At 41.1% G+C, this 22,243-nt stretch overlaps 2 protein-coding genes across 2 annotated transcripts in view; one reads left to right on the plus strand and one right to left on the minus strand.

The window, feature by feature from the left end:
• Positions 1-22,243, plus strand: part of LOC120093247 (60S ribosomal protein L29-like) — a 613,897-nt gene that overhangs the window by 214,656 nt on the left and 376,998 nt on the right. The window lies entirely within an intron of this gene.
• The window catches only part of Scin (scinderin), a 78,647-nt gene continuing 62,854 nt past the window's right edge, over positions 6,451-22,243 (minus strand). Inside the window, exons 11-16 of the mRNA NM_198748.2 lie at positions 19,515-19,685; positions 15,443-15,620; positions 15,090-15,211; positions 9,667-9,744; positions 7,729-7,789; positions 6,451-7,206 (exon numbers count right to left, since the gene is read on the minus strand). Of these exons, the coding sequence (NP_942043.2) occupies positions 7,079-7,206; positions 7,729-7,789; positions 9,667-9,744; positions 15,090-15,211; positions 15,443-15,620; positions 19,515-19,685 (738 nt within the window). The 3' untranslated portion in view covers positions 6,451-7,078. The remainder of the gene's footprint in view (positions 7,207-7,728; positions 7,790-9,666; positions 9,745-15,089; positions 15,212-15,442; positions 15,621-19,514; positions 19,686-22,243) is intronic.

Here is a 22,243-nt window from a genome sequence, read left to right on the forward strand (position 1 = left end):
AGAGACCACCAACACTGCCCACCCCTGCCCACATCCCTGGCCCAAGAGGAAACTGTATAAGGCCTCTGGGTTCCCGTGGGGGAGGGCCCAGGAGCGGCAAGACCCCTGCGCCCGAGACACCGCCGGAACCTGAAGGAAACAGACCGGATAAACAGTTCTCTACACCCAAATCCCTTGGGAGGGAGAGCTAAACCTTCAGAGAGGCAGACACGCCTGGGAAACCAGAAGAGACTGCACTCTGCACACACATCTCGGACGCCAGAGGAAAACACCAAAAGCCATCTGGAACCCTGGTGCACTGAAGCTCCCAGAAGCGGCGGCACAGATCTTCCTGGTTGCTGCGGCCGCAGAGAGCTCGTGGGCAGCACCCCGAGAGCGAACTTGAGCCTCGGGACCACAGGTAAGACCAACTTTTCTGCTGCAAGTGACCTGCCTGGTGAACTCAAGACACAGGCCCACAGGAACAGCTGAAGACCTGTAGAGAGGAAAAACAACACGCCCGAAAGCAGAACACTCTGTCCCCATAACTGGCTGAAAGAAAAGAGGAAAACAGGTCTACAGCACTCCTGACACACAGGCTTATAGGACAGTCTAGCCACTGTCAGAAATAGCAGAACAAAGTAACACTAGAGATAATCTGATGGCGAGAGGCAAGCACAGGAACCCAAGCAACAGAAACCAAGACTACATGGCATCATCGGAGCCCAATTCTCCCACCAAAACAAACATGGAATATCCAAACACGCCAGAAAAGCAAGATCTAGTTTCAAAATCATATTTGATCATGATGCTGGAGGACTTCAAGAAAGACGTGAAGAACTCCCTTAGAGAATAAGTAGAAGCCTACAGAGAGGAATCGCAAAAATGCCTGAAAGAATTCCAGGAAAACATAAACAAGTAGAAGCCCATAGAGAGGAGACACAAAAATCCCTGAAAGAATTCCAGGAAAACAAAAATCAAACAGTTGAAGGAATTAAAAATGGAAATAGAAGCAATCAAGAAAGAACACATGGAAACAACCCTGGATATAGAAGACCAAAAGAAGAGACAAGGAGCTGTAGATACAAGCTTCACCAACAGAATACAAGACATGGAAGAGAGAATCTCAGGAGCAGAAGATTCCATAGAAATCATTGACTCAACTGTCAAAGATAATGTAAAGCAGAAAAAGCTACTGGTCCAAAATATACAGGAAATCCAGGACTCAATGAGAAGATCAAACCTAAGGATAATAGGTATAGAAGAGAGAGAAGACTCCCAGCTCAAAGGACCAGTAAATATCTTCAACAAAATCATAGAAGAAAATTTCCCTAACCTAAAAAAAGAGATACCCATAGGCATACAAGAAGCCTACAAAACTCCAAATGGATTGGACCAGAAAAGAAACACCTCCTGTCACATAATTGTCAAAACACCAAATGCACAAAATAAAGAAAGAATATTAAAAGCAGTAAGGGAAAAAGGTCAAGTAACATATAAAGGCAGACCTATCAGAATCACACCAGACTTTTCGCCAGAAACTATGAAGGCCAGAAGATCCTGGACTGATGTCATACAGACCCTAAGAGAACACAAATGCCAGCCCAGGTTACTGTATCCTGCAAAACACTCAATTAACATAGATGGAGAAACCAAGATATTCCATGACAAAACCAAATTTACACAATATCTTTCTACAAATCAAGCACTACAAAGGATAATAAATGGTAAAGCCCAACATAAGGAGGCAAGCTCTACCCTAGAAGAAGCAAGAAACTAATCATCTTGGCAACAAAACAAAGAGAAGAAAAGCACACAAACATAACCTCACATCCAAATATGAATATAACAGGAAGCAATGATCACTATTCCTTAATATCTCTCAACATCAATGGCCTCAACTCCCCAATAAAAAGACATAGATTAACAAACTGGATATGCAATGAGGACCCTGCATTCTGCTGCCTACAGGAAACACACCTCAGAGTCAAAGACAGACACTACCTCAGAGTGAAAGGCTGGAAAACAACTTTCCAAGCAAATGGTCGGAAGAAGCAAGCTGGAGTAGCCATTCTAATATCAAATAAAATCAATTTTCAATTAAAAGTCATCAAAAAAGATAAGGAAGGACACTTCATATTCATCAAAGGAAAAATCCACCAAGATGAACTCTCAATCCTAAATATCTATGCCCCAAATACAAGGGCACTTACATACGTAAAAGAAACCTTACTAAAGCTCAAAACACACATTGCACCTCACACAATAATAGTGGGAGATTTCAACACCCCACTCTCATCAATGGACAGATCATGGAAACAGAAATTAAACAGAGACGTAGACAGACTAAGAGAAGACATGAGCCAAATGGACTTAACGGATATTTATAGAACATTCTATCCTAAAGCAAAAGGATATACCTTCTTCTCAGCTCCTCATGGTACTTTCTCCAAAATTGACCATATAATTGGTCAAAAAACGGGCCTCAACAGGTACAGAAAGATAGAAATAATCCCATGCGTGCTATCAGACCACCACAGCCTAAAACTGGTCCTCAATAACAATAAGGGAAGAATGCCCACATACACGTGGAAATTGAACAATGTTCTACTCAATGATAACCTGGTCAAGGAAGAAATAAAGAAAGAAATTAAAAACTTTTTAGAATTTAATGAAAATGAAGGTACAACATACCCAAACTTATGGGACACAATGAAAGCTGTGCTAAGAGGAAAACTCATAGCACTGAGTGCCTGCAGAAAGAAACAGGAAAGAGCATATGTCAGCAGCTTGACAGCACACCTAAAAGCTCTACAACAAAAAGAAGCAAATACACCCAGGAGGAGTAGAAGGCAGGAAATAATCAAACTCAGAGCTGAAATCAACCAAGTAGAAACAAAAAGGACCATAGAAAGAATCAACAGAACCAAAAGTTGGTTCTTTGAGAAAATCAACAAGATAGATAAACCCTTAGCCAGACTAACGAGAGGACACAGAGAGTGTGTCCAAATTAACAAAATCAGAAATGAAAAGGGAGACATAACTACAGATTCAGAGGAAATTCAAAAAATCATCAGATCTTACTATAAAAGCCTATATTCAACAAAATTTGAAAATCTTCAGGAAATGGACAATTTCCTAGACAGATACCAGGTACCAAAATTAAATCAGGAACAGATAAACCAGTTAAACAACCCCATAACTCCTAAGGAAATAAAAGCAGTCATTAAAGGTCTCCCAACCAAAAAGAGCCCAGGTCCAGATGGGTTTAGTGCAGAATTCTATCAGACCTTCATAGAAGACCTCATACCAATATTATCCAAACTAATCCACAAAATTGAAACAGATGGATCATTCCCGAATTCCTTCCATGAAGCCACAATTACTCTTATACCTAAACCACACAAAGACCCAACAAAGAAAGAGAACTTCAGACCAATTTCCCTTATGAATATCGACGCAAAAATACTCAATAAAATTCTGGCAAACCGAATCCAAGAGCACATCAAAACAATCATCCACCATGATCGTAGGCTTCATTCCAGGCATGCAGGGATGGTTTAATATACAGAAAACCATCAAGTGATCCATTATATAAACAAACTGAAAGAACAAAACCACATGATCATTTCATTAGATGCTGAGAAAGCATTTGACAAAATTCAACACCCCTTTATGATAAAAGTCCTGGAAAGAATAGGAATTCAAGGCCCATACCTAAACATAGTAAAAGCCATATACAGCAAACCAGTTGCTAACATTAAACTAAATGGAGAGAAACTTGAAGCAATCCCACTAAAATCAGGGACTAGACAAGGCTGCCCACTCTCTCCCTACTTATTCAATATAGTTCTTGAAGTTCTAGCCAGAGCAATCAGACAACAAAGGAGGTCAAGGGGATACAGATCGGAAAACAAGGAGTCAAAACATCACTATTTGCAGATGATATGATAGTATATTTAAGTGATCCCAAAAGTTCCACCAGAGAACTACTAAAGCTGATAAACAACTTCACCAAAGTGGCTGGGTATAAAATTAACTCAAATAAATCAGTAGCCTTCCTCTACACAAAAGAGAAACAAGCCGAGAAAGAAATTAGGGAAATGACACCCTTCATAATAGACCCAAATAATATAAAGTACCTCGGTGTGACTTTAACCAAGCAAGTAAAAGATCTGTACAATAAGAACTTCAAGACACTGAAGAAAGAAGTTGAAGAAGACCTCAGAAGATGGAAAGATCTCCCATGCTCATGGATTGGCAGGATTAATATAGTAAAAATGGCCATTTTACCAAAAGCGATCTACAGATTCAATGCAATCCCCATCAAAATACCAATCCAATTCTTCAAAGAGTTAGACAGAACAATTTGCAAATTCATCTGGAATAACAAAAAACCCAGGATAGCTAAAGCTATCCTCAACAATAAAATGACTTCAGGGGGAATCACTATCCCTGAACTCAAGCAGTATTACAGAGCAATAGTGATAAAAACTGCATGGTATTGGTACAGAGACAGACAGATAGACCAATGGAATAGAACTGAAGACCCAGAAATGAACCCACACACCTTTGGTCATTGATTTTTGACAAAGGAGCCAAAACCATCAAATGGAAAACTGATAGCATTTTCAGCAAATGGTGCTGGTTCAACAGGAGGTCAACATGTAGAAGAATGCAGATCGATCCATGCTTATCACCCTATACAAAGCTTAAGTCCAAGTGGATCAAGGACCTCCACATCAAACCAGACACACTCAAACTAATAGAAGAAAAACTAGGGAAGCATCTGGGACACATGGGCACTGGAAAAAATTTCCTGAACAAAACACCAATGGCTTATGCTCTAAGATCAAGAATCGACAAATGGGATCTCATAAAACTGCAAAGCTACTGTAAGGCAAAGGACACTGTCGTTAGGACAAAACGGAAACCAACAGATTGGGAAACGATCTTTACCAATCCTACAACAGATAGAGGCCTTATATCCAAAATATACAAAGAACTCAAGAAGTTAGACTGCAGGGAGACAAATAACCCTATTAAAAAATGGGGTTCAGAGCTAAACAAAGAATTCACAGCTGAGGAATGCCGAATGGCTGAGAAACAACTAAAGAAATGTTCAACATCTTTAGTCATAAGGGAAATGCAAATCAAAACAACCCTGAGATTTCACCTCACACCAGTGAGAATGGCTAAGATCAAAAACTCAGGTGACAGCAGATGCTGGCGAGGATGTAGAGAAAGAGGAACACTCCTCCATTGTTGGTGGGATTGCAGACTGGTACAACCATTCTGGAAATCAGTCTGGAGGTTCCTCAGAAAATTGGACATTGAACTGCCTGAGGATCCAGCTATACCTCTCTTGGGCATATACCCACAAGATGCCCCAACATATAACAAAGACACGTGCTCCACTATGTTCATAGCAGCCTTATTTATAATAGCCAGAAGCTGGAAAGAACCCAGATGCCCTTCAACAGAGGAATGGATACAGAAAATGTGGTACATCTACACAATGGAATATTACTCAGCTATCAAAAACAACCACTTTATGAAATTCGTAGGCAAATGGTTGGAACTGGAAAATATCATCCTGAGTGAGCTAACCCAATCACAGAAAGACATACATGGCATGCACTCATTGATAAGTGGCTATTAGCCCAAATGCTTGAATTACCCTAGATGCCTAGAACAAATGAAACTCAAGACGGATGATCAAAATGTGAATGCTTCACTCCTTCTTTAAAAGGGGAACAAGAATACCCTTGGCAGGGAAGAGAGAGGCAAAGATTAAAACAGAGAATGAAGGAACACCCATTCAGAGCCTGCCCCACATGTGGCCCATACATATACAGCCACCCAATTAGACAAGATGGATGAAGCAAGAAGTGCAGACCGACAGGAGCCGGATGTAGATCGCTCCTGAGAGACACAGCCAGAATACAGCAATACAGAGGCGAATGCCAGCAGCAAACCACTGAACTGAGAATAGGACCCCCGTTGAAGGAATCAGAGAAAGAACTGGAAGAGCTTGAAGGGGCTCGAGACCCCATATGTACAACAATGCCAAGTAACCAGAGCTTCCAGGGACTAAGCCACTACCTAAAGACTATACATGGACTGACCCTGGACTCTGACCTCATAGGTAGCAATGAATATCCTAGTAAGAGCACCAGTGTAAGGGGAAGCCATGGGTCCTGCTAAGACTGAACCCCCAGTGAACTAGACTGGTGGGGGTAGGACGGCAATGGGGGGAGGTTTGGGAGGGGAACACCCATAAGGAAGGGGAAGGGGGAGGGGGATGTTTGCCCGGAAACCAGGAAAGGGAATAATACTCGAAATGTATGTAAGAAATACTCAAGTTAATAAAAAAATATATAAATTCACATTTACTTATACATAAAACTATCAAACTATAAAGTAGACATTAACCCATCAAATTTCACTAAAATGTCACGATACAAAACATTTTCCAAAAAGATGTGTTTTAATGATGAAAAACATTCAATGCATATTCTTTATGATATTGAGCATGTGATATCAAATGTATAAAGTTAAACTTATAGAAATAAAATGTCTTTTATCACGAAGGGCCTGTGATTTTAGTTTTCTAAAAAAGCTAAAGAAGTTCATCTTATATAAGGACACTTGGAGGTGAATAGCGTCCAAGTCACATGGACCTGAGATGGGAAACAGCAAGGCACTGTTAGAGCCATACATAAAGTAAACCTTACTGCACACAGAATAACCAGAGGGGAAATGTTTAGAAGCACTGCGGCTTTCTTCTCTGGTGTATAAAGACAAGTCTGGCTAGCAGTTGCTGAATTATAAAATTCCTTCCTCAGAAATCCCCCTAGATTGCAAAGTTGATCCAAAACAAGAGTTTGCTTTAAGTTATTTCAATATAGCATATAACAATTCCTTTAAAAAGAGGATAAAGAGAAGAAGAGGAGCATGTTAGTCATTTATATGTATCCATTTGGCAGAAGGCATTTATCTTCAAAAGCCAATAACAAAAATAAACAAATCCCCAACAACAAAGAGGGGCAGCTGTCCTGAGGCAGCCAGAATAGTTGCTGGTTTTTTGAAACTCAGTTTACCACTTGCTAGAGTCCCAGCCCAGAAACCAGCCTGTGAATGTGGGGGGCTCATGGCCTTGTTTTATGATGACAATTGGTGTCCTCTTGTCTCTTCCAGAAGGGTCTGTCTCAAGGTACATTTTGGCTAAAAAAAGAAAAAAGAAAAAAAGAAAAGACAACAGTTCAGCTAGTTTCAGTTAGCCTGAAATATACAGTGAAAAATTCTTTCATACAAGTAAAAAATAAAATTCTTTTGCCCCAAGTAGCCAAGTAGGAACAGTCTCCAGGTTTTTCTCTCATCTGCCATGCAAAATACCATTAAAAAGTGTCGTTGTTGCCTGAAAGAATTCCAAACTTTATGAAACTATCCTCACAATTGTTATGACACTTCAGTAAATAGAAATAGGTGCTAAAAAAGGACACAATGACCATTTTCAAAAATAAGGATATTGTGATTTTGACAGACATATTTTAAATTAGGCAACAGAACAATTTTCTTGTATCATGAAACTCTTTTGCTTTAAAAGATAGCATTATTCAAGTTCTGATGGATAACTGGACATCTAAAACTTGGTGTGTGTTTTTGGAAGACAGGCTAAGGATAGCCAGGCTGGCCGGGACACTGTTCCTGAGGTGCTGCTGCTACAGTCGTCCCAGCGCAACTTACCAGACTTCACTGATTCCTTTTTCTCAACTTCATTGGCATCTTTGCCAATCCAAATGAAGATCTGGAAAACGCCATGAGAGCAAGCGCTGAATATGAGTACTGCCTGGCGCCCCGCCCACACAGCCACCTTCACACACACCCACACAGAGGAAGTGGGTAAAGCTGAAGCCGGTGGAAACCCTGTGGCTTTCTCAAGGCTCCCTCTCCCAGGAGACCTTTGTTTTTACACACAGCCTCTCTAACTACAGTTTACACCTGAACATGTTTGCAAGGGGGTATTCTTGTTACAAAGTGAGCCTGCTTGCTTTCTCTTGAGATCAACAGCTTCTTGACTGCTTTTACATCCATCTTCTAAGCCTGCATGGCAGTCATCTCCATCCCACGCTGTAGTAGACCTATAAAGGACTGCATGTAGGTGCAGGGCTTGTCTGTGGATGTCTTCTCGAACCCCTGGCTTCTATCTAATGCTTTCTTATAGTACAGTGCCCTACAGTACCTTGGTAAAGTACTAGAATGTCCAGTATTTAAATGTCAAGAGTTTAACATTGCATTTAAAGTGTTATGCATATAATCTTTATAGAATACATATGTGAGCCTGTAGTGCTGAGGCACTCTCCTGAATTACTCTACACCTACAGTCACCCTACGGTCACTTAGCAGTGCAACTTCGGTCAAATTAAGTTTCCATTGTGTTCTAACAGACACACAGTGTGCTGGAGCACAGAAGACACCATGACAGCATAGTATCTTGGATAAAAGATATAGCTTATTAAGAGATGAAATGACATACTGGGAGGGTTAGAGTTGACTCCCCAATTCAAGTATGCCCGTTACAGACCCAAGGCCAGGGTATTGGCCACTGAGTGCCTTAGCTGCCAGAAACCGATCTAAACGCTCAGGGGTTAAAAGCAGCTGTTCATACAGAGGATCTGAGTTTGATTTCCACACCCACATTTACTCATTCATTCATTCATTCATTAATTCAGTTCCAGACGATCCAATGACCTGTTATGACCTCTGCAGGCCAAACACTCACGCACAGAAAATATATACTTTTTAAAAGATATTTTTGTTTTTATGTTTATTTTTATTACATAATTATGTATGAGTGTTCTCCCTTTGTGTGTATTTCTGTATCACTTGGCATGCTTGGTGCCTAAGGAGGTGGTGAGCCTCCATGTGCGTGGTGGGAATCAAACCCTGGTCTTTTAAAACAACAAGGGCCTTTAACCACTGAGCCAAGTCTCCAGCCCAAAATCTTAAAAAGAAGAAGAAGGAGGAGGAGGAGGAGGGGGAGGAGGGAGGGAGGAGGGAGGGAGGAGGGAGGGAGGGAGGGAGGAAGGAAGGAAGGAAAGAAAGGGGGGTGCAATTTGAAAATAAGTTTGTGGCTGAGTCTAAAAGTAGGCCTAATCCAGTGTTTTACATATTGTTCTATATAATTTGATTCTTGACATGTTTGTCCTTTTCATGGTTGTTAATTTACATAAGGATTTTAAAAGACCACCATGTATTTATGTGTATATATGTACACATACATATACATATTTCACCTATCAAGTAACCACTGATTTTCTCCTAAATTAAGATCTATAAACAGTAACGTATTTTGCTGTTTAGTTTCAGAGATGGGTTCCTTGGAAATTCCGTTGAAATTCTCAATATTTTGGTCTTTCCCACCACACTGCACATATTCATGCATTTATTACTATAATGTATGCACAAGTAAGTTAATGAGTATAGTTAATAAATAAATAAAAAGTTGAGGTTTCTGCCTAAAGCTATAAAATATGAAAGCCATAGAATGATTTTCACAGTAAGAAATCAACTTGCTAAACTCTGTGCAATTTCTCTTGAGTACAGCCAAGCACAGCCTAGACCTATTTGTTATTTGAATGGCCATTTCCCAAAGCAAGTACTGTCCGTTCCCAACGGCTGTACCTGTTCCCACGCATCAAGTAGCATGACATCATCTTCGGCCAAGTCATCCTGGGTGAACTCTCCCGGAACTTCTTCAATCTGAAACGTTTGAAGAACTTTATGACCGAGCAATACAGCAAGGGAGTTTGTGACGCACTGGAGACAAGCACTGTCTAGTAATTTGGATGGCAATGAACACCTTGGTTCGTCATTTTTTCTTAGTTTAGGGTAAACAGATTTATCTATGTAATTGAGTGTTACAAAATGATGGTACAGTCCAGCTAGGATAGTATTTAATATATAAACAGAATCTGAACACATTTAGGACAGACATGTACAGTCAGTGTGAACACAGCTTCTTGGTACTTGTAGTTTCCTATGACAAAAACTTCACGATTTTCTTGCCTGCCTAGTGTCAAGACATTTGATAGAATGGTGTGGGTATGGAGTTACCTTTCTTTTATAAGTCAAGACTATTTTAGTTAAGAGTAAGTTGATCTGGTTATTCTAATCAGCAAATCTAATAAGTCAGCATAATATTATACATGCAAGTTTTCATTGTTTTTATTTATAGTGGAATAAATTTTGTTTTCTGCCATTAGATGGTAATTGAATTACTGCATTACCAATACAAGTAGACCATATTAACCTGAAGCTCAATTTTAGATTTCTGCAATTCTTCCTGATTCTTAGGGAGGTTTGACAGTTTAGATTTTGGTTCCCAATTTCTTGGATCTTCCCTCTAAGCAGTCACAGGGATGGCATAGACCTTGGCTTCTGCCAGTTCATATTAGCAAATGTGACTTATCAGGGGTTTCCTGTGTTCCTGACTCTGTCACGGGAAACTTGGCAGAAGCTCAGAGAGGACTAAATTGCTTTATATTGTCATTTTGTTTTAAAGATTTGTCAGAAGCAATAAAAGAAATGCTAAAGGCAAGCAAGTGAGTTGTCTGGAGAAAGCCCACCATTTTGCATGGCTTGCAATGGGTGAGCTCTAAGAATGCAGGCTCTTTAGAGCTATATATCCCAGGATTGCTTCTTGCTGCTGGTATGCCATTCCTGTCACTATTACATAACCTAATGATTCCTAGACGTCAGCCAGCCCATCTTATTGGACAAATTCCCTGCAGATCAACATGAAGATGATCTTTCATGAATTAATGCTGTTTAGATGAATTAATGACATACAGAATTCCTAAGTTAATTCAAATACTTACAAGAAAAAGTTTAAGAAGATGGTTTTTGTTGTTTTAGAAAGACACGATAAGAGTCAAGAATAGAATGTGCCCCCTCCTTGTAGAATAGTAAGTAAAGGCTGCATAATAGGGAGGATGATGAGCCTTCACAGTTACACTGAGAAGAGAAATAGGCTTGGGACAGTTCGTGATCAAGAAAGACCTTTCATTCTAGGTCAGACCCAAGGATGAAGCCACAGGTGTGCATTATGGTAAAGCAAGGCTGTGGGGAACTGCTGCTTTGAATGTATAGAAAACTTACAGAATGAAACACTGCTTTGAACTCACTATCAACATCCTTCTGTCTGTAACTCTCCTTTTGTGTAACATTTTATCCATCTGGCAATTTTCCAAGAAACTTTTGTCTGAGAAGGTATAAAAAGGCCAGAGAGAAGAAATGAAGTGGTAGTTTGGGGAGCTGCATGTGTTTGGCTTGGGAGGTTCTGCCTGAATATATATATGTGTGTGTGTGTGTGTGTGTGTGTGTGTGTGTGTGTGTGTGTGTGTGTGTGTGTTGGTCTACATGTATGTATATGCATGTAGGTATATGTGTAAGTATGTAAGTATGAATGAACATGCATGGTTTTATGAGATAGGTGGTCAGGCCGGACTGGAATGTGTATGTGTAATTAAGCCTTTTTATTTCTTTTAATCCCATGATGCTGCTATTATTAATTATTGGAATTAATTACCAAAAGGCAGCAATGTTTGGCCTCAGAATATAGTTATAAACAGAATTGCTAGAGATAAAGTTTTAGCTACAATCGCTGACTCCATACCTCATTGCTGCCTTTCTCAGAGAATGGATGCTGGGCTGGTAACCAGCAAAGACTATCTTTAAACATGTATAGATGTGTCGGGTGTGTGTGTGTGTGTGTGTGTGTGTGTGTGTGTGTGTGTGTGTGTACTTAACTTGATACACAAGGTCCTAGAAAGCCAAAAGAGAGTGTCTTGGATTCTTTGCACTGGAGTTACAAGTGGTTGTGAGCTCACCTCCAGGAGTGCTGGGAACTGAACTTGGGTCCTCTACAAGTGTGTGCTTTTAACCACTGAGACCTCTCCCCAATCCTGTACCGCCATCTTTCAGAATATTTACCAATCCTCTGGTCATTTAAAAGACAAAACTTTAAATATCATTTCTCTGCTATGTTTTAATTTTTTTACACAAATCATTAACACAACAACCATATGAAGTAAATACTGACCTTTCCCACATTTAAAACAATGGGAGCATGTGCACAGCGAGAGCCTAGAAACTGCCTAAGGTTGCCTAGCAAGCATGTAACATCATCCAGTAGATGCTGTCACATAGGAAGGTTGTTTCTAAAAGCTATGTTTTCAACAGTGGGCTCTGCTGCCGTGCACTAGTGTATATGTTTAAATCTATTTCCTGATGGTTATGGTAACATCAAACACATATTGGTAATAATTCTTTTTCTTAAGCTGTGAAAGGAGCAAAAAAGTTTCCAAATGCCATATAAGAGAGAGAGAGAGTAAATACAGAAAAAAATGTGTATTTCTGATAATGCGTAACATGACCATGAACAAGCAAAAAAAAAAAAAAAATCAAAAACTAATAGAGACTAACAGAGGGTTTTAAAATCCAACTGGGGATGAAGCCAGAGTACCTGTTTTATGAAATTATATCTTCCTAAGACTGTGGGGATACCCAACCACAATGGCTCTACAGTGTAACCTCTAAAAACTTAAGGCTCAGAGAACAGCACAAAAGAGAAGACAGAAAGATCATAAGAAGTCAGATGACCAGGACCCCTCTGGTACTCTATAGGGTACTACAGGCTAGGAGAAAATCACCCTGCCCCACGCCTACTCCCAAACTAAGGACTTAAACCCCCCAGCCCCATGACTCAGGGGCTGTCATTATGTGTTTGCCCCCAATAAATCTCTTGTGTGAGGTTTGTTGCATGGTGTGGCTTTGCAGTATTCCTTGACCTCTAATTGCCAAGATACCCTTGCATTGGAAAACTATTTCAACCCCAACTTCTAGTGTCTTTCAGCTGAACCCATAAAATCTCAACAGTGTGGTTTCTCGAATGAGACCTGAATAAGGACAATACCATTCAACATACCAACACGGATGAGGACATTTCAGAGGGCCTCATCCCTATATGAAGAGAGACAGGAAACCTGTCTCTAAGAGATGGAAAATTGGTTTTCTCCAAGGATGAGCCCCTTCGTATCCCATCCCAAGCAGTCAACCTATAATACATGTGCATACAACTAAATGTACAACACTTAAATTAATTAAATATGGAGTGTATGTGAGTGTGCATGTACCGAAAAATGGTCATGAATTTAAGAGCATGCAGGGAGAACATGAATGGCATTGGATGGGGGACAGTATAGACAGAAACAATATAGTACTTATGTTTGGAAATTACAAAATAAAATCAAGAATCTAATTTATAGCAATATTAGCAAATAGATTATTTAAGCATGTGTGAACAAAAAGAGAAGCTGTTTGGATATGATGTAATACTATTAATAAAATAGATTTCATATAGTAAACATAAAACAGAGCAAGTTCAAAATTTTTCTAAAATAGATGGGAAACTGTGGCCCCCAAAATTAATATTTATCACTACCCATCATTACATCTTAAGATTTCAGGTCAAATCATTTGTAAGCTCCAAGTATGTTTTTATAAACGGGCAGCTCCTTTAGGACTTCATTTCCAGTACTGAATCTGCTGAGCACTTCTGACGTTTTGTGTAATGGAAGTTAAGTTTTTATTCACTAGGATGAGAAGAATCTCTCGAGTTCACACATAATTCTAGAACGTCAGAGATGGTAAACTTTTCTGATTAAGTGGAGGTAAATGACTCAGGATGAAATTTTGGAACCCAACAGAAAATCATGCACTGTTATGGACTGTATGTTTGTGTTCAGAATCAGGAGGTGGGGGCTGATGCTCACAATTAGGTTTGGTTGAGGTCACAAGGATAAGGCCCAGCAGTGGCCTAAGAAGAGACAGATCTGGCTCTCCGGGCTATGTGAAGATGCTAGAAGAGCCCTCTCCAGACAGCAGATACGCTGGTGCTTAGACCGCCAGGGTTCCAGGATATAAGAACGCTATGCTTACTGTTTAAATACTCCAGTCTACCATATTTGGGTTACAACAGTTTAAACTGAGACTCCGTGTGCAGCACTATCCCCCGGATGAAACATTCCTTCTCTTTATGGGACGCTCATTATGACTCAGGATGTTGTAAAGGGAGATGAAACAATCCCTCCGGCATTAAATCCATGAAGGAGGCAACCGGAAAGCTTCAGGAAGTCCTGAAACTAACTAGATATGTTAGGCCCCCTCCCTCCCAAGGCCTATGTGACTAGTAAGGGCTTCTGAGAGACACTCTCAGACCAAGACAAGATGCTTGAAGAGGCATCCTCCAACCCTCTATGCCACCTGCAGGCTGTGTAGTGACTTCCAGGTTTCCAGTTTTCATGAGACGTCGCCCATGTAGGAGGTGGCTTTTGATGGTGCAGCCGCCTTTGAGTCATCCCTACTTCTGTAAGTGACACTAATAAAGCTCATTGGCTCACCAAGCTGGACTTTAGCAGTTCCCATCCTTGGTCTGCATCTGGTTCCCTCTCTGGGGCAAGTAGACCGTTACTCACATCTTCCAAGGAATGGTGTCATGCAATAGATATGCACAGCCTCCTAAGTTTACTTTTAATTGCCTGAACTATAAAGGACTAGAAAATATAACATTACTCTTGATGTCATGGAATTTTCAGGGAAGCACAAAGTTCTCTGTGATCTTGTTCAACGACCTTAATAATCCCATACTTGTTTGTCTGTTTGTCTGTCAACCTGGGAAGAATCCGTATTCTTCTGTCTACACTTAGATGAGAAATGATGGCTCTGCTCTCCCGAGAAAGTATCTAATAAATAAATGAGCAGAGCTAGCCACCCGAATTTCACAAGGAAACACTAAATGCCGATACAGATGTGAAGTAGATATTTTAAAGGGCATTTTAATTTATATACTACTTTAGAGTTTTCTAGATATTTCTGTATCTGTCACATCATTGGGCCTTAAACTACCTGTACAGAGTAAAGATTATCACCCACAGTGTACAGAGGAACCAAACACGGGACTCACAGCTGCCCCATATTTCAAAGTTCTCAGAGCCACGACAGAATACCTCCCCTAACAGTGAGCTCCGTCTGTTTAGGACACTTACAATGAATCTTCCAGTTTTGTTAGAGCAGCCATAAAGCCGAGGAGGATGATCTTCAGCCTGTGTTTCCAGCAATGGTGAAGTCTGGTAGTCTCCTCTTCCTCCAAGAGAGTTCCAGAATTCATCTATGGAATGCACAGTGAGTTAGTCAGTACAAATCCTATAGTCATATACTTTATAGGATCTCACACTAATGGCAGGATTATCTCATCCTAAGTAAATTATACCAGATGCCGTCAACGCTTGCAATTAAAAGAAGCATCCATACACAACTCTAGTGATAAGAAAAATGATTTTTTATTGAATAAAGTCAATTAAGAGTATGAAAGTGGTGACCTTGGACCTATAGCACACACCTGGTTCCTTGCCTTCTTGAATTCTTGTGGTTTTGCATTTGAGGACATCAGCCACATACTCTGCTCCTTTCTCCTCCTCCTGGCTAGCCCCTTTTCCTATCCAGATGAAGCCATTGTTTCGTGGCAGTTTCAGGACAAAAGTGTCATTAGAATTCAATGAATTTGCATCCACATCAACCTAGGGCATGAGGGGAAACAATGCAATGATTCAAATTTGCTACTGAGGGTGTGGGGAGCCATCCAGAGCCTTCTGCCTGACCCCAGGAGATTAATTCAAGGCCCAGGTGAAATAGATGCCTGAAACACTTGAGTAAGCACGTCTTGGTCCATGACACATGACGTTCAGCTGCCCGCAGACAATAAAACACAGCTTTAAAATGTCATCAGTCTGGCAGAGTGTGCTTTCCCAAACTTTTAATCCCAGCACTCAAGAGGCAGAAGAAGCCAGATCTCTGTGAATTTAAGGCCAGCCTGGTCTACATAGAAGTTGCAGGGCAGCGAAGACTACATAGAGACGGTCTCAAAATTAATTAACTAAAATAGCCAAGCTGGCAGTCAAGAATTGAGGATTTTGGCCAGAAAAACAGGAGGTAGTTCACTCCTGTAATCCCACCACTCAGGAGCTGAAGCAAAGGGAAAATAAAAGATCTAGCCTAAGTTATACAGAAGACTACCTCAAAAACAAGGCAACAAGGCTATGGTGACAGCTCAGTGGTTAAGAGTACACACTGCTCTTCTGGAGGACTTGAGCTGGGTCACCAGCACCTGCATCAGGCAAGGTAAACTGCTCTAACTCCATGGAGCTCCAGAAGATCCATCATCCTCTTGTGATTTCCAAACTTGGCAGGCAAACATGGCAGACCAACATAGTAGATTCTCACATGGACACACACTCACAAAAATGAAAACACCAAAGCAACCCAACTAATGACAAAGTGATTAAAATAATATTCAGAGATATTACAGAGAGACAAGACTTCCCACATCTGGTGCCTGCACAAAGGGTACAACATCAAATAGCAAACATAAAGATGGTACCTTTTTCTCCCCACTAAAGAGAATGTTTGTGGTATTAATTAGAGGGAGCCCTGAAATCCACAAAACAGAGAGGGCAAAGAGATGACTTCGGGCTCACTAGCAGTGTTTTCTAACTCAGATAAATGCCAGCTTAAATGATAGATCTGTGTAGAGGATGAGAAGCAGCTCTGGCACACATTTTCCTTGTAACCAGAAGCTGGATACACTATCTGCGGTCTACCAAGTGCAATTTGGGTTCCTGTGTCTACAGAGGAAAGAGCCCAAATGGGTTAGACACTGAGGTATGAGCGTGGCCTGTGGTGACATCAGGCATGGATAGGACCTCTGACGTCTCTGGCCTGGTCATGATCATGAGCATCCTAGGATGGGCTTGGTCTAGGATTCTGTGGTTTGGTGACATCATGCCTACATCTGTGAGAATTGGTTTGAACACACAGTCACGTAGCAGTAATTGATTTTCTGAGTAATTGTAGAGCTGACTGTAACATGACTGCCATGGAGACCAGGAACAACCAGTATGCCAGACCAAGGCAGTGCAACCAAGAGCGTGAGGAAAACAGGAGTGTGGCCAACATGAGAGGACAGGGAGAAAACATGTTTAAAAAAGACTGGCATGATACATTGTTCCAAATGATGCACTTAGCCCATGTCACTGAACTGCCCAGACCAAGGCATCTGCTGCAGGAGAAATGGATCTTGCCAGTTTGTAAGGGCCTGACTCTAGAGAGAAAAATTAGAGGGAAAAGAAGTGGCTGTTGGAATTCTGGAGACTGGTAATATTCGGGGAAGCTATAATTGTCTTCTTTCACCAGAAATGAGGCCTCCTAGGCCAAGTCCAAGGAAAGTCTCCTTGGACTGGTAAAGAATGCCAGTAACCAGGTCTGATTTCAGGACTCCTGTTTTCTGATCTGTATCTTTTTTATTGCAGAAGAAGCATCAGATATATGAGGTGAGGTGACAAGAGGCCAGTGCCCAGATTAGGGTGAGCCTGGAAAAGGAGCAATGTTTGTTTAGGAAAGACCAGCTTTCCAGGAAACAAGACAGAGGGCCACATAGACGCATCATAACCCAAGTATCAGAGAAAGTAAAGAGAGAAAAGCCGATTCAGGGTGCTGCAAGGAAACAGGGTGATGCACTGAATTCAACGATGGCACCCCCTAAAGAAACGTCAGCTATGGAAGAGGTCAGGAATTCAACAGCGGAGCATTGTGACTGACTCTACCACATAAAATTAAATGAGTGTCCACAGACAAGAACTCCACTGTCAACTTAATGGATTTACAAACAAATAGTTATGATTGAACACATGAGTATCTGTGCCTAGAGTGTTGTAGGCAAGATCAATATGAAGGCTGACTTTAACTGATATGATCACACCTTAGCCCAAAAACACTTCGGTGCTTACAGGGCAAGCAGAGTAAAGCCCAATCAAACCTCTCTAGGAATGTGGGTGACATCTCCCTCATTGGAAAAATGTGCTCAGTAAACAGTACGAGTTGACCATGGCAAATGCCTGTCTAGTTAAGAAAACCAGGATGAGAGAAGGAGCCTTTGCAAGCACTGTTCCCATTTACCCCACCCATTTAGGCACTCAGGAATGTGTGCTGTCAGAGGAATGGAAACAAGAAATCCCTGGAGAAGGCAAGAGATAGTTTCTACAGAATTTGTTTTCAAGCACATCTCCTGGTTTCACCTCTCTTGGTAAATGATCCAGAATAGAAGATAAATGTGTCAAGTATATGAGGAAAAAGGAGATTACAGCCTGCAGTCAGAACAAATAGTAAGTATAGGAAGAACTGTGAGTCCATACAAGGGGATCTGAAACCAAAGAAGTCCAAGCAAAAGCAGAGAGGACATCGTGGGCAGAGGGGTAGACTGAGGGCTGGAGCAATTTGGCTTTAGATAAGAACCATACCTTTTTATTCTACGTAATAAGTATTTATTAACCAATTTATCAAATTACTATTAAATACATAATTTATGGGTGCCATTGATATTAATTGATGCAACACCTCATCACTTTTGTATAACTTACTAATATATGAATTATTTTTTTAAAAAACATGAGTCAGTTGATTTTTTAAACTACTTCATAAGCCAGAGGAGACGATAATATCTATGTACAGTTGTAGCTGTGAAATTGCAGGCATGATGTGTGTGTGTGTGTGTGTGTGTGTGTGTGTAATTATATTTATGTTCTCTCTGAGAGAAGGAGGAGGTTGTTGAAAGGAACAGGGCAGAATAGAAGTGACAGAGACCATGGCTGCGGCCTTCACAATGACAGGGCAGATGACAGCAGAAGAGGGCTGTGGGTGGAGGGGCTGCATTGGTAAGGAAGAGGCAGGGACGAACCAAATAAAAAGGAAGTCAGAGGGGCCTGGGTGAGCAAGAACTGCCCCATCCAGGGGTCCCAGCAAAAGTAGACTGTTAGGAATTACAATCTCCACCAAGAGGCGTGGCAGAGTCAGTCTTCGAAGGACAGGCAGAGATGAAGCAGAAGGAGACCCAGAGAGATTGCTAGCAGACAGAGGCGAGACTGGTTGAATTTTCAGATCTGGGTTGAGTGGTTCCTAAAAACTAAAAGGGTTTGGAAGCAGCTCCAGAGAAACATGGCCCGATGGAGTGGTAGGAGAGGCCTGGATTTCAATGGTGACTAGAACTAGAGGTGGGACCAATTACTCCAGTGTGGGCAGATGTTCTCATACAGAGGCCCCCCTTCTCAGATCTCCCCAGGTTTCATGATCATCGGATCACACCGCACAGTCTTTCTAGCCCAGACCTTTCATGGTAGGACTGTAGCTGCTTCCTGCCTCTTGCCAGTGTCACTGGCAATGACATTCTCAAAACTCACGTGTTTGGGCTCAGTGCAGTTGAAAACCTGAGCTGCCCCCTCTTGCAATGTCTCTTCTTCTGTGCTTTACGTTGTTGAAGCAAAGGGCAGTCACTTGCCAGTGGATAGAGGATAACACTGACGACGGCCAGGCGTATTGGGAAGTACATACCCAGAGCATATTCACAGAATGCACAGCTTTACCTCCACGATTCTAGTGATAGATGCCAGGTTCCTCCGGACTTGAAAGAGGCGTGTAGGGGGAGCCGGTGCCTGCCCTCCTTTCTTAGATGTCCCGTTCTTATAAATAATGAGTGGTTTGTCTTTGAACAAACTCAGCAGGTGAGCAGGCTCTTTGCCTTGAGACACACGAACCTGGATACACAGGGCAGGGAGACAGAAGTATGAACAAGAGCTTCCAAAGGCCAGGCAAATGGGAATTCAGAGGCATTCTCAATGATAGGGACTTGGGGACCACTGAGAATAACTGACTTCATAGACATGGTTGAACAATTACACATCCAAATGGGTGAGCAGCTACTAAGTATCTGCTGTCGTGGTCCTGCAGTTTGGAAAGTGTAGGAGGGAGCACTGAACAATATTCTACATAGCCCTCAAAAAAGGGGAATTGCCGACGTGAGGTGAAGGGACACTCATTAAGGTCGGTACTTTACTCTAGAAGAGATTAGGGTGGACAATGGGTAGACTGAATTGCTTAATAGTTTAAGTACTTCCGAGTTACTTCACCAAAAGCAATGCGGAACTTCAGCTATTTAAAAATAATTATTGTGGGGGCTGGGGATTTAGCTCAGTGGTAGAGCGCTTACCTAGGAAGCGCAAGGCCCTGGGTTCGGTCCCCAGCTCCGAAAAAAAGAACCAAAAAAAAAAAAAATAAAAAAAAAAAATAATTATTGTGAACCACTGCCATCTAGCGATTGAATAAGGAACTAGTGTTTCATCAATTCCTAGAAATTCATTACTTGTGCATCATCTACCATATTGTAAAATTTCCAAACACAGTGTGTGGCTCTCAAAGATTTTGAATCGTTTGTGAGGAACAGCTTTAAGCTGAACTACACGGCATAAGTGCTATCTCTTCTTAGCTAATAAATATTGTATTCCAACCAATGAAACCTTTGATTAGGAATGGAGCTAGCTGCGTGCACCTAAAGAACCCAACCATTTTATTGATCGAGTCTGTTTATATACATGGTTGATGTGTCCCTTTACGTGTGGGGCCAGCTTGCTCTATGTATCTATTCATTTATACCAAGAGGGAACGAAACCAAGTTCAGTCTCCCCATCACTAAGCGTGTGTCCTAAAGTATCTGAGTCACCTTTCTGCTTAATTATTACACTTGAAAATCAAACCTCACACTTATAAATGTTTGAAAACAAAACATTTTTATGCCATGTAGGAACTGAGCTCACTTGACTTCAGACATGAGGTAGCCAAAATGACACATCCTTGTGAAGAGAACACTTTATACTTCATGATGCTGAGTCAGAACTCTGATAAGCAGGCTAATGGAGCTGTCTAGAAGATGGGTTTTTTCTTAGTACAAGGAAACAAATGTCATCCCCCAAACCAGCCGGAGAATACAGCTAGGTGGTAAGGCAACCGATGTAGTTATAAAGAGAGAGGAAATAGAAAAGAGAGACAGAGATCTCTAGCTAAGTGTAAGGCCAAGGAACAAGCAAGTGCCACTCTACAGATATTAAGAGTAGGCAGACATGCTACAGATAGAGGGGAAGGAATTAAATAGGCAAAGACCATACATTTCTTGTAGTTATTAATAACAGTCATGAAATGTGGCAGACTTCCCAGCAAAGGAGGAAAAACAGACTTGAAGAAAGAATGTTGACACTGAAACTCACTGGAAACGGCCCCTTAGACACAGCAGAGACATGTTGACCTAGTACTCACACTGTCTGCACCTTGTCAGAGAGTAGTTGCTGACCCATCTCATAAAACAAAATGTGTGTGTGTGTGTGTGCTCTATAAGTGTGTGGGCATGTGTGCATGTGAGTGTGTGTGCATATATGTGTGCATGTGTATATAAGTGTATGTATGTGTGAGTGTGTGTGTACATGTGTGAATAAGTGTATGTGGGGGGTGAGTGCGTGTACATGTTTGTGCAGGTGTGTGTGAGTGTAAATGTGTATATATTCATGTGTGTGTATATGTATATGCATGTGAATGTGTGTATATGTATATGCATGTGAATGTGTGTGTACATGTGTGTGAGTTCATGCATGTGTATACGTGTGTATACATGTATACATGTGTATGAATGTGTGTGTACATGTGTGTGGTATGTACATGTGTTTGCATGTGTGTGCACGTGTGTGTGCATGTGTGTGAATGTGAGTGTGTACATGTGTGTATGCGTGTGTGCACATGTGTATTAGCACATGTGTGTATTTATGTATGTGTGTGTGTGTGTGCATGTGAGTGTATATATGTGTGTGATTTTTGACTCAGGGTTCAGTCATTCTCAAGGTTTTTTTTAATTTTAATTTTTAGAAATACCAAGTGCAGGATCCACTTCTCCCCTCCCTTGCCCCACTTCTCTCCCTTTGCATCTCTTTTCTCTTCCCCTGTGCTCCTCTTTCCTTCTTTCCTTCATTGTATCCCCTCCCTGCCCACTTTTGCCTCTTTTCTCCTGCCTGATATTTCCATCACTTTTGGCCAATGGTCTTTGTTTCAAGCAAGATTCTGATCCCTAAGAGGGAAAATATGGATCTACGTATCTGTCAAGGTTGATTTCAGCTTGCCTGTGTGAACCAGAACTTAGGGATTTCTATGACCGAGAATGCACAAAATATTGTTCTATGTTTTTACCTATGTTTAACGATTATCTACTGTTGTAGCTAACTGAAATTTGTCCAGTTGTGCTTACTTTGTACTGTTGTAATTTCTTGTTGCTTTT

Source organism: Rattus norvegicus, chromosome 6 (genome assembly GCF_036323735.1).
Source record: "Rattus norvegicus strain BN/NHsdMcwi chromosome 6, GRCr8, whole genome shotgun sequence".
NCBI lineage: Eukaryota > Metazoa > Chordata > Mammalia > Rodentia > Muridae > Rattus > Rattus norvegicus.